Here is a 13,263-nt window from a genome sequence, read left to right on the forward strand (position 1 = left end):
CCAAGCAGAGACTCAGAGAAAGGGAAAGAGAGAGAGAAAGAGAGAGAGAGAGAGAGAGAGAGAGAGCAAAGGAGGGGGGCAGCCGCCCCACAGAGAATGAAATGAACACAACTTCCTGATGCTGGCCAGTAAAAAATAACACGATAAAAAGATTAAGCAGACCTGCCTAAGGTGGGCAGCTGACTTTGTTCCAAAGTTCTGCGTCCCTAGTTTGTCCGAACTCCCAAAGACTGGCAGGCCCCTTGGCGCCGAGCTGACAGAGTTCCTTTTATATGCCAGTCCGCCATGACCTACTGACCCTCCGGCCCCCACTCTCTGCAGTGACCCCGTCCAGAATGCGTGAGAAGTGGGCAGGCCAGGAAGCTCAGACACACCATTTAAACTAACACATACACCCGCATGCCCAAACCAGTCCAGGTAACACCTCAGGTTCCATCTTAACGTGTCCACGGGAAACACCACCACACCCAAACCTCATCCAACATTGTCCGTCTTTAATTCGTGCTCAAAGCCAGTCTGGGGATGCCTCTTTGGAAGCAGTGTGGTCTAGTTTCAAGGACACTGGGAGTCAGGGAACCTGGGTTCTAGTCCCAGCTCCAGCGTTCACTTGCTGCGTGACCTTGGGCAAGACACTTAACCTCTCTGTGCCTCAGTTTCCCCATCTGTAAAATGGGGGTAATAATGTCGACCTACCTCACAGGGCTGTTGTGAGGAATAGCTAAGTGATTGTAAAGCACTTTGAACGTATAATTGCTTATTATTAAGACTACAACAATAATAATATCCTATGCCTGTTTACTACCAGAACTTTAAGAAATTCTTGTTTTTCTTTGATCTCTTTTCTGTTCTGTACTGTAGTTATCCACTGAGAAAGAGAGTTCTCCCCTTTCAAAGATCTCTGGGAAGTGTATACAGATGTACACAGAGGTACCTGTACAGGTCGTGTTTTCACATCTTACAAATGGTAGACTTTTGCTGAGAAGTTGCTTCATGAGGGAGTCCTGTGTGAAATTCTCAGCCAATCACAAGCAGTGCTTAAGGAGGTCTGTACATCTAGTGCTGAGCCCAAGACCCCCAGAGGAGCCAACCTGAGTTTTGAAATCAATATTCAAAAGTAACTGTAGTGTGAAAACTAGAAGTTTCTGAAGCACCTGGAGAAAAGAAGGCTTAGAAGCCCCTTTTGCCTGCCCTGGTCAGTGCAGACGAGGCTGTGTGCGTGTGTGCGCGTGCATGAGGGGGCATGGGGAAGGTGGTGGACAGGGCCGGCAGAACGTGGGGAAGCCCTGTTCCTGGCTGTGCTCGTGCAGGAGCAGCTCAAGTGGGCAAGTGGTGTCACTGACAGGAAGAACAGTATCAGTGGAAGGCCTACAGGCCCATCCTGGGCACAGCTGTCAGGGTCCCTCCCAGCCCTGAGGGCTGTTCCAGTGTTGTCTTTTGTACTGTGACCTTTGCCCTTGGGTCACAGTGGCTTATGTTACCAGTGGTCTGGCCTGCCTGCACTTAAGTGGATTCCCTGGCCTCACTCATGGAAACAGGTCCGGCCCCTGATTCTGCTCCCGCTGTGTAGACTGCTGTAAGTCTGGGAGCTCATGGTGGGTTTTATGGATTCTCACAGCAGAGTCTGCAGGGCCAAAGAGCAGGTCTGACTTCACGCAGCGCCCAGGGCAATGATGTGGGGTGGGGTTGAAAGCCGGCCAGCACACCGCGGGATGGTTGCACCCCTTGCGAAGATGTTGAAGCCTGTCTGTACATGCCACTTCACAGCGGTGGCCCCCCTGCCAACATCTAGCCCCTCTCCACATCCCTCTGTGGTCTAGGCAGTAAAAGGCTAATGCCTGCTGTAGCAGGGATTTCTGGGATTGTGCTCTGGTCTGAAGGTCTCCTCTGCCCCGATCAGGGAGTGCTTGGGATGTACCGTTTATTAAGAATTTGGTGTATCGTCCCTGAAAAGGAGGCTAGTCAGCCCTGGGAGCACAGGTGTGGGGCTAATTCCCCATCAGATAAATGACCCCGTTTCTGACCCACCAGAACGTCAAGCTTATTAAACAATCAAGGGGCCCTGTCTCAGAGGTCCAGTGTGACCAGCCAACTGCTAAATGGAGTCTCCATAGGGTAAAGTCTCAGCAGGACGGCCCCCAAGCAGTGTGCATGGCAGGCGTTTCCACACACCTCTCTGCAGTCTTTCCAAATAAGGAAAAACTAGAAAGCAGTGAACTTTCTAGATGGGATTAGGGAATGGTTTAAATGAAACAAGAGTCTCTGGCCCCACATGGGCCTGGCTGTGTTGCTCAGTGACGGCACTGACTGTGGCTGCTAGCCAAGGGCAGTTCATGGAAACAGCCAGAAGTCAGGAGGTATACCTCCGACTTCAACTCAAAAGGGAAACAAGGCTTCCCTAAAACTTGGCGTCCAGTCAGACTACAGACGCCTCTGTCCTTCCTCCTTAAACCTTGCCAGAAGAGTGTAGCTTTGAGTGTAGAAACGTTGCAGGAGACAACTCAAGTTATCTGAGAATCTTCCCCCACTCAGCAAACATGGTACCCAACACCAGAATCCATGGTGCTAAACTCTTAAGCTCCTGGATGGAAGACAGGATGCAGGCCAGTATCCATCACATCTGCGAGACTGGGCACCAGGCTGTTCGTAAATTGATTACACTATGGCGGGACCCAACTATAAATTCATAGGATTATTGGGTACTGCCTTCTGTTCTCTTTCTGAAAGGCAGGAGTTCTTTTCCCTCTGACAATAATAGTAATTATTTTCGAAAGACTTTGAGAAGATAGAATTACTGAACAGAAGTTACAGCAGGTGATACTATGTAGTAGCAAAAGGTCTTAATTATCATGGTGTGCTATTGAATAATACCAATCTGACACCCTTCATTAGCCCTCGTATGTCATGATTCAGTTTTTCATGGGAAGGAGCTTACTGTCAACTACTAACAGTTCCTAGGTTGGGAACCGTGCAAATTCGTTCTCTGTGGCATACCTCACATCTAAGAGAGGTGACTATTTGGGGTAACGGAAGGGTACGTCATTCTAAGGCCATGGTGAAGGCAATCCCCATTAAGAAGTGCCAAAGGCTAGCTCAAGAGAAGCCATGGTAAGGACATTTCTTCCAAAAGCAGAGAAAGGTCAGCAGAACCACAGGAATCGTAGGTGAGGTGAGGGGCCAGGGCCTGAAGAAAGGTTTGTGTGGCCTGTCTGGGGATGAGCTATCAGCCGTTCTCAAACTTCCGGGTCTCTTTTATATTCTTAAAAATTATTGAGGGCCCTTGTATATCAGTACTTACGTTAAAAAATAAAACAGAAAATTTCAAAATACAGAATATACATGCACAAAGGTACCAGAAAGGTGACATCTTCACATGTCGTATAGCCTTTGAATAACCCCATTGTGCTCTGAGGAAATGCATGTATAAGGCAAAGAATGTCCTGGTAGTGTGAACATTACAGTCACCTCGTCAGTCCCTGGAGATGTCCCCAGGCCACACTTTCAGAACTGCTGCTCTAGGGAAATGATCCTACATACCCCTCCCCACAAAGGGAAAGGGTACTAGAGCCTTTTTAGGATCTCCCTAGTGAGAGAGCCTCCTGCATATTGCACTGCCCCTACCTTGAACTTTTTTGTCCCTCCCAGGTGCCACCCTAGGCCCAACCCACTGACTAGACATAAAGCTACCTGTGAGCCCTGTGTCCAGCTAAGTTCAGAAGGAGCGTCGTAGGTCATACCCCCGTGCCTGTGCTGATCTGGAGGAATGGGGGTCTGTGTGATAGACAGTGTTTTCAAAGATCGGTACTCCTCAGAGCGGCACAGCTGAGACCAGGACGTGTGCTAAGTACAGGGTCAGTTTTCTTGACACCTTATGATCACTGGTCCACTTCCCTGTTGACCTCAGTGATACAAGAGTTCTGCCAAGTTAGATGGAAGAAGGTTAACCTTGACTGAGGTCATGTGTGGGGTCACAGGGCTAAGTGAGCACACAACTGAGACTCCATCCCAGCCCTTGCTCCTGGAGACTCAATGGCTTTGTCTTGGTGGTGGTCGGGGTGGGGCAGGCCTGGGGACCAGAGTCCCAGCTGAGCCTTCGTCAGTCAGGCAGGCCACTCAACCAAATGGGGATAATCCTGCCTTCCTGGGATATAGTGGGATAAAGTATGTGAGATCATTATGGCAGGTACAAAGATGCTAACAGAATAGAAATCATGATTTGAGGCTTCTGCTGAACTTTAAGTAATACTCCGTTATCAAGAAACTGGCAGGAATTGCTCTGATTCTGGTGTCAGACTACAACCAAGAATCAAGGTTGCTCAGATAGGTCTGTCAGATCGCTTGCAGGGAGACGTCATAGATCTCTTTCGATAATTTTTTTTTAAAAAAAGATTCCTTTATCTTTCAAAGTGGTGGTAACAAACTTGATGTGTACTGCTGAGTGCGATGCCAGGAGTCACTTAGGCAGTGACATTACAGTTGACCTTTCAGCCAGGATCAGGATCCCTGTGGGTGGCCCATGGAGTGCCGCGCTCTTGATTCTAACCCTTTACATATGACTCAAGGACAGTGCATAATGGACGCAAAGGCCACACTGTCACATTTTCCCTGGAGGAAAAGGATGACAAAAGAAAGGGTGTGCCCGTGTGTGCTATGTGTGCCTGTGTGTTTGCGGGGGCAGTGGAGGACAGCTTGCAGATGAGCTGGTTTATTCTATAAGAATTCAGTCTCCAGTTCTTTCTTCTGATGGAGCTAGTCTGAAACAATGCCCTCTGATGCGACAGGGGCTGAATCCTGCTAAAGGGTTAATCAGAACTTGCCTTTAATGAGACGGGTGTTTAGGGCCGGCCCTGGCCAAGCGAAGCCTGTGATGGAGACAGGCTATAGCAGACAGGAGGGGTCTTTGGCTGGAGTCTGAAAGCCTGGCACTGGCGTCCGAAGATGAATGGCCCGGCCCAGTCCCGACTGGAGACACACATCTCTTATCTCCACTGTTACAGTGTATGTTCGGGGGAGTGTTCTGGCGTCTGTCTCTGCTTTCTCTGGTGCTGAGAGCTGGCGGCTCCTGGTGTGTCTGACAGAGCTAGCTTAGGAAGGCAGCCAGCACGGCATCTCATGCACCCAGGTAGGGAGAACTCACCCTAACTGGGTGAGAGAAAGGAAGGTAAATGAATATTCCTATCTGATGTTAAAATACCATAGTTTTATGCTATTGCTTCAGAAATATTTAGAGAGATTTTATAGTTTGTTTTTGTTTGTTTGTTTGTTTGTTTGGGTGACCTAATCATTCTATAGAGTAAATATCTATAAAATTCCAATTAAATGGTGTCTAAAATTTAAAGCAGCAGTCTACGGGCAAAGCGCCAATGTTTCTTTTTTTAAAAGATATTTATGATACCATCTAGCATTTAAAAATCAACCAGAAACTAGGCTTGATTCTGTTTAATATTTTATATGATTGGACATCTTAAATCAAAAATGTTTCTATTTTATAGCAATTCTGTGTTTATTCAAAACCATAATTCTACTGTGATGTTAATGGAATGACTATACAGCTTTCATTGTGTTGGTTTAAGTGCTAAATGACCACGTTTCAAATTAAAGTAGTATTTTGCTGATTGAGGTAGACACCGATATGAAAAATGAAAGAACAGATCATTTTACTGGTTGTAAAGTGTTTATTTTTAAAAAAAATGTTTTGGGGTTTTTTTTAGCGGTATGAAAAAAAGTAATTTTTTCAAGAGTTTAAGATAGTTTTCTGGGATTGGAATTTGTGCCTATGGAAACTTTGGAGCAGCCTAAGCTACCTGTTAGCTTGATATGTGTGCTAGAAAAATTTCATTACCATGTTTTGTGATATGTAATAAATTCAGGGTGCTGTGCTTAAGCTTCATTTCAGTTCAAGTTTGGGAACATCTGTTTCCTTCATTCCCAGACCTAGCAGACACCCCACCTCCCATAGCCCTCCGCCCCGTCCTTCCCCAGATCCCGTGTGAAAGAGTCAAGTCAGGCCCTGACTCGCAGAAGATGTGTTTCTTCCTGCGTGGAGCAAGCAAAACATAACCATGATCTCTAAACCTCTGCTTTTGTGTCGAGGAAGGGTGATGCTTTCTATCCTCCTTTGATGTCTCTTTAATAAATATGTTGTCATTATTTGTCCTTGGAAGTGGCCTCTTGAGCCGCCTCTCAGTTTTCTCCATGATTTATGTTGCAAACAAATTCTCTGTCCTGTGTCTGTTCACCACTCTCCTGATCTTGTGTACCATTGAAGACATGCTGGAGACCGTTTTTGTTTTTATGATGCAATTATGTTATATGTGTATTTCAGTGAAATGTCAACCCGTCAACAGAGGATGATGTTAAAAATTATCCAAATAAATAGTTTTCTATTTCTTTTAATCAGACCCAGTCCAATCAGTTGAATGACAGTGAATAGGATTATCTGTTGTTTTTCAACCTCAGGAGTGTTCCTAGCCCATGGTGCCTCGTGACATGCGTTCATATACATAATTTACCCGGGGCTACTGACTTAGTGCTTTGTCACCTATGTTTATTTTGTGGACAAGGCAGTGGGTGTCTCAAACCTGGTCTTTGACTTGGGAACCTCAGATCTGTGATCGCCCTTTCCTCTCAGTGATCCAAAACCAGACGACGAAACCCTGACTTAGCTCACCTTCCCTTGATGACCGTGCTCTGGAAGACACTGAACGATTGAGCCACAGGCTGTTCGATAGTGCTAGGCTTGACCTTCCTGCACATGCCTGCAGCTCCGTGTGAAAGAGCTTTACCCCACTTGACATTAGAGTTGCCTTCTTGATGTTTCCAAGAGAATGGCAAGTGGGTCTACCTCCAAGCCAGATGATTCCCCTGGCTCAGATGTGCTGGACCTGGGGATCTGAGAGAGGGAAAGCATGTGTGTGTGCATATATGTGAGTGTGTTCATGTCTGCGTATGTGCGTGCATCTCATGCCTGTGGTCGGAGGGACAGGAGAGTGAGAGGCAGCCTCACTGACCATGCCGCAGACTGTTCCAGGTTTGGCCCCATGACATGTGTGTCTTTCCCCTACAAGACCACAGCATTCCTAGCCAAGAACCTGAGAGCTCTGAATCTGGCAGCTCTTTCATGCCTACAGTTCACGAAACGGAAAGACCCCCTCCTCCTCTATCCAAGAAATGGATCAAACCAGACCTAGCCTGGTATACCATTTTGAACAGCATCAACTCATGTGGATGAGACTGTTTCCACAGGAGCCTCTTAGGAAGTTCCTATAGGACTTTACATCCTAAATTACTGTCACCACTGGCATCTGGAGAAGACCAGTTCTGAGCGTTCCCACACCAGGGGGGTCAGCCCTGTGGGATCTGGCCAGATGTGGCCACCACCTCCTCCACCCCCTCCCCTCCCCACTCACACTGCTGGGGCTCATGAAGGAAGGGCCGGGAGGTAGGCCCCTCCCCCCGATGACCTACCTCTAGGCCCAGGGCTCCCCTGCTGACCACCCTGATGTGGAGTTTTAACTACAGATGCGGCCCCATACAGCTGGGGTTCGTGCTCCGGTGTGGCTGCTGAGTTGCAGAAGGACTGCCAGCAAATGAGGGGGTCCTGCCCAGATATAGGACAGGTGGGCTTAGGCCTGCTGGCAGGCAGGAAGTAAGTCTTTCTTTGGAGAGGGATAAAGTAGCTGTACTGTCCCTATTAGTCTTTAAAGTCAGCATACTATTTTTCCTCAAATTGATGGTCAAAATATAATTTTCTCAGAGCCAGCAACTCCACTTTCCCCATATATAGTGTAAGCACCTGTAATGTTCTCCTAACAAAGTGGAGAACAACAGAAGGGCTCCTCCCAGGGCCTGTCCCAGTGGAACCCAGTGGAACCGGGGCCCAATATAAGGTAGGCCAACTGCAAGAGTCTCAGGAAAAGGAGTATGTCTGTGAGGGCCCAGGAGGGGTCACCTGGTGGGTCCTGCACAGCCTCCAGAGGCTGGTGAGCCCCTTTCAATGTGTTGTGGTCTTCAAGAGGATGATCCAACTGTTGGCAAGTTCTTGGCCTGACCCCAGGCTACAGGCCAGGGCACCACGGATGGCCATGGAGGCTGGCGCTGCACAGCGGCCCAGGTCTGTGTGCGTGTCAACCCATCTTGTCATGGTCCTGAGTGTGCTGGTGATTGTAGTGTGTGGTGTCACTCCCTTGTTCCCATGGCTTTCTAGCAGAACCGGTGGCCCTGATGGCTACTTGGTCGGCTTGCCCCCTTGTACTTGGACTTAGATCTCCTTATCCTGGACACAGCCAGTGAGTCCTTGTAGAATGGCCTGATTGTGTTCCTTGCCCCCTCTGGGGCTCTGGGAGAGGACTCTGCAGGCCATCCTTCTGTCATTTAGACATGAACATGTGCTCTTGACCACGGCAGACATTGCTCCCTACAAGTGCAGGTAATTGAGAAGGAGGTTACTGGGTTGAAGACCTCAAGCATCCCAGCCTAGGACCGTCTTGAATTCCTGACCACATCCTTCGACCCTGGGGCTTCAGGGACCCTTCAGTCACATTCACGCGAGCAGTCAGTTCCCCAGGTTGCCTTTGGAGAAACTTCCCTTTCCACCGCTGAATCAGGCAGGAGCAGAGCCAGGATCCAGGCCGGGCCCAGCGCATCCATGTTGTCTAATCCGTTTTGCCATTTGTGTTGATCTAGGCAGGATTAAGGACACTGCATGACATTGGGCCAGAAATCCGGCGTGCTATATCATGTGATTTGCAAGATGACGAGCCGGAGGAAACAAAACGAGAAGAAGAAGAAGATGTATTCAAAGTAATTATTCCACGCCTAGCTACACACTGGCCACTTGGAAATAGTGGGGCAGGACTCCAGTTTGGGCAGTTGGTGATCCACAAAAGAGCCTGGAGAATGCAAAGCAGCCCCTGGGCCTAGAGGGGCTTATGGACTGTGCTCTCCCCACAGCAGACCTTCGGCACCTCCTCTAGGGCCAGGCCTGCTCCATTCCTGAACTCACCCCTCTGTCCCACACTAGCAGCTTCAGAGGAGCCTGGCCACGGCTGCTTGGCCAGTGTGGCTGAGCATCCTGAGTCCCACTAGCAGCTGCCTACCTGCACCACCCCCTTCTTCCCTGGGCCAGTTCTTTGACCTGCCAGCCGGCCCCCAGCCCCTCAGCCCGAGAGTATGCCTTCTGCCCAACCTCAGCCAGCCAGCCGTGCTGGGTATAAGTCACCTCAACTTGGAGCGACTGCAAGAGCACACTCGTGTGATAGCCAAGAGCTTGCTCCCCAGCTCAGGAATCGGTAACCTTCCTCATTTCAGGGGGGACCAGCTGCCACGCAGACACATTCACCCTGATCTGTGAGAAACTCAGATTGTTTTACAGGGATCCTACGGAGCTTACCTAGAATTTGTTTTTCGTGTAGAAAAAGTTACCTAACATAGCTAGCCTGCATCAAATACTTGTTAAATTACCTGGTGTTGTCTCCCATTATTTTGCAGAGAAATGGTGCCCTGCTTGGAAACCATGTCAATCATGTTAATAGTGATAGGAGAGATTCCCTTCAGCAGACCAATACCACCCACCGTCCCCTGCATGTCCAAAGGCCTTCAATTCCACCTGCAAGTGATACTGAGAAACCGCTGTTTCCTCCAGCAGGAAATTCGGTGTGTCATAACCATCATAACCATAATTCCATAGGAAAGCAAGCTCCCAGCTCAACAAATGCCAATCTCAATAATGCCAATATGTCCAAAGCTGCCCCTGGAAAGCGGCCCAGCATTGGGAACCTTGAGCATATGTCTGAAAATGGGCATCACTCCTCCCACAAGCGTGACCGTGAGGCTCAAAGAAGGTCCAGTATTAAAAGGTAACCTTTAAAATGTGTTTGCACTTGGTAATGTAGTGTCTGCCCAAGGCAATTTTTTCTCCCCTGTGCTCTGGCACACACAGGAGATTCCCGGGAGGCATTTGCACTAGAACCTGGGAGTACTGTGAGCTCACAGCCTCGTCAGGCACTAGCCAGTGATGCACCCAGAAGATAAAGGGCCACCAGCCATCCAAGTGGGATGCCCCCCGAAACAGCAGCAGTTACAGGCTCTACCTTCCCCAGTGATGCCAACATACTTTGGGGCAGGGGTTGGCAAACTTTGTCTGTAAAGGGCTACATAGTAAGCATTTTAGGTTTGGGGCACCATACAATCTCCATCGCAGCCACTGAGCTCTGTTGTTGTAGACAGAAAGCAGTCATAGACCATGTGTAAACGCATGGGTGCAGCCATAGCCCGATAAAACTTTATTTACAGACACTGCAATGTGAACTTCATATAGTCACATGTGATGAAATATTTTTATTCCTTTGGGGTTTTTTTTTGTTTTTGTTTGTTTGTTTGTTTGTTTGTTTGTTTTTTGCAATCCTCTAAAAGTAAGAACCGTTCGTAGCTCAATGACAGTATATGGCCTATAAACCATAGTTTGCTGACCTCTGTGCTAGGAACCAGCCTGATATCTGCATTTTAAATTTTGTTGGAAGTATTTAACTTTTATCTTCTCCCTCCCTCCCTCCCATGTTATGCTTGTCCTGGATAGAACCCGCTATTATGAAACTTACATTAGGTATGTGCTCATTGCGTTTGTGTGTTAAATACTCTGTGTCATAAGTGTGACCTACTGGCCTCTCAACACTGAGAGATGAAACTTCCCTAGAGGCAACTGCTTGGGCCTGTGGACTCCCGGGGCAGAGGTAGCTGCTGCTTTCTAAGCAAATGAGCTTTGAGGTCCATATGTGTGTAGACTACACAGTCTGTTACAGCCAAGGATGTGCTGGTATTGATGTGCCAGTGTGCCCACGGGCCTCATGATAGCATAGGGAGAGCCCACTGTGCACTTCCGGCTGCCTGGCCCCGGGAGGCCGGCCAATGCCTGCTGCTCTCTGAGTTCAAGCCTCTTGTGGGGACTTGATAAGAAAGTGACCCCAACCTCCTGAAGACCAGGGACCAGATCTTCTCTGTCTGTCCTGGAGCCCCCAACATCTGTGCTGTGTACCCTGCTACACATTTGCTAAAGCGGGTTGAATTGTGAGTGGGATGATCATTTTCCTGGGAACGGGGGGCTTGGTCTCTTGCTTTCATTGTATCAAGAGAAACCAGCTGCTCAGGAGCAACTTGAGAGCATGAACTTGGAGGGAACACAGTCCTCTCTTTGGAGGGAGTTGATATAACAGAGCCTGGCTGGTTTTCCTGAGGACCGAGGCCAGGACAGTGGCTTTTAGGGAGACAGCATGACAGTCTTGCCATGTGGGCAAGGCAGGCTTTGAAAACATGCGAGGTGTCACACGTGTGAGTCCCCCTGGGACACTGAGTTGCAAACCCCTGCGACTTTTCCTGGGGTGGACGCAGTGGGAAATTGGTTAGGGGGCCTCTTTGTTCCAGACCCTGAAGTCACACAGGCCAGGGCAGGAAGGATCAGAGCCTTTTCCCTGGGACTGCCGATCCCTGCAGGCTTCTATGTCCATTTCCTTGTTCTCTTCCCCCAAATTACACTGACTCCTTTGGTGCCGTGGCCCCTGGGCATAGTGGTTTGGCGCCGGCATCGTGCAGGGGTACCAAGAGAGAGATGTGCTCACACGCGGAGCCTGAGCAGTCCAGTCCCGGGTGCACTGGGGAGAAGTCAGGGGCATGTGGGGGGCGGGGGGAGCTGGCCTCCCACCACGGCCTGGCTACGGGAGGTGTCTGCCGCCTGCCTGGGCGCTCAGGCCCTGTCTCGCAACCGCAGGTCTGACTCAGGAGATGAGCAGTTCCCAACTATTTGCCGGGAAGATCCAGAGGTACACGGCTACTTCAGCGACCCCCACTGCTTGGAGGAGCAGGAGTATTTCAGTGGTGAGGAGGGTTCTGAGGATGCCGGCTCACCGGCCGGGAGCAGGTGAGCGGCTCTGCGGCTCGGGCTGACGGTAGGAGGCCTGGCTGTCTCCCGCCCCTCGTGCCCTGAAGCCAGAGCCCACGTGCACTACACCTGGCCTGCCCCGGGAAGTGAGGCAGAGCACAGACTCTGGGCCAGAGGGAAAGCGGGAGCAGGAGAAATAGGGCCAGAAAGGCAGGGTAGAGGCTGCTCTCAGACCAGCTGCTACCAGGGCCCTGAGTCTTCCGTGAGGCCGAGGACTGCCTTGCTCTCAGCCAGTCCAGGGTGTTCAAGAAAGGTGGGTCTGTCCGAGCTGACAGGCAGGACTTGCTAACTAGGATCTCGGGCACCCCTTACCGTCTCTTTTGGCCGTTTTGACCACCAGGCAGAACTACAGCTACTACAACAGATACCCAGGCAGCAACTGGGACTTCGAGCGGCCTCGAGGCTACCATCACCCCCAAGGCTTCTTGGAAGATGACGACTCACCCATTTGCTATGACTCTCGGAGATCTCCAAGGAGACGCCTACTACCTCCCACCCCAACATGTGAGGCCAGATTTTTTGTTTTGGGTGAAGCCTTCCAAGGAACAGTGTGCCCCTCCCCCAACCCCAGCCCCCCGGGGAAGTGTGACAAATGTGGTCCTGCTTTGCTAGGGACTGTCAGCCCTCCAACCTCCCCTGGTTGGAGACCCTACCGGCTTTCCTTTCTGTCTCATCCGTATCTCACGTGATAGAGCTCGGACAACTTTAGTGCTGTTCTTGACTCTCTGAGAACAGAGGAAGGCAGTATGTGACCTAAATGTCCATAGTATGTGGCATCTGGTAAGGGGCTTTTTGTGCATGTTATCATTGCCTTTGAGCCCGAGGCCCATCCTGTGAGGTAGGTAAGATGTGTGCCATGTCGTTGTCAGGCCCTCTCCTGACAGAGGAGGGTGGAAGGGATCAGCCCTGTGCAGAGCTGGACCTGAGCCCAGGCCTATCCCACCCAGCCCCACGCCTCTGAAGGCCACCTGGGGACTCTTGATGTCCATCTCTTCTCAGTCCCCACCAGGGAGTGCCCCCCTCACCTCCCCGTCCCCCCGTCTTTCATCTTTGCCATGGGTCAGCCAATGCCATTGTTCACGGGGCAGGTTTTGGCCTTGGTGGTGACTTCTAGGGTCAGCACCCCCATCCTGGGGCTGGAGGAATCCCATCCTGCTGAGAAGACGTGGGGGCTGGCTGCTCCCCACCTGTTTTGCCTATGCAGGTGGCCTAAGCAGTGCTGCAGGAGATCTGGGTCACCCCAAGTGAGGAACGTGGGCTGGGGTAAGAAATGTAGCAGTGGCCCCTGCTGCTCCCGGCCGGGGAGTTTGATTTTGCACATGTGGGCATTTTGG

The 13,263-nt window shown here is 50.1% G+C and overlaps 1 protein-coding gene across 1 annotated transcript in view; it reads left to right on the forward strand.

The window, feature by feature from the left end:
- Positions 1 to 13,263, forward strand: part of CACNA1D (calcium voltage-gated channel subunit alpha1 D) — a 301,531-nt gene that overhangs the window by 282,418 nt on the left and 5,850 nt on the right. The window contains exons 42-45 of the mRNA XM_042927310.1: positions 8,683 to 8,799; positions 9,487 to 9,854; positions 11,759 to 11,908; positions 12,270 to 12,433. Of these exons, the coding sequence (XP_042783244.1) occupies positions 8,683 to 8,799; positions 9,487 to 9,854; positions 11,759 to 11,908; positions 12,270 to 12,433 (799 nt within the window). The remainder of the gene's footprint in view (positions 1 to 8,682; positions 8,800 to 9,486; positions 9,855 to 11,758; positions 11,909 to 12,269; positions 12,434 to 13,263) is intronic.

Source organism: Panthera leo, chromosome A2 (genome assembly GCF_018350215.1).
Source record: "Panthera leo isolate Ple1 chromosome A2, P.leo_Ple1_pat1.1, whole genome shotgun sequence".
In the NCBI taxonomy this organism is placed as follows: Eukaryota; Metazoa; Chordata; class Mammalia; order Carnivora; family Felidae; genus Panthera; species Panthera leo.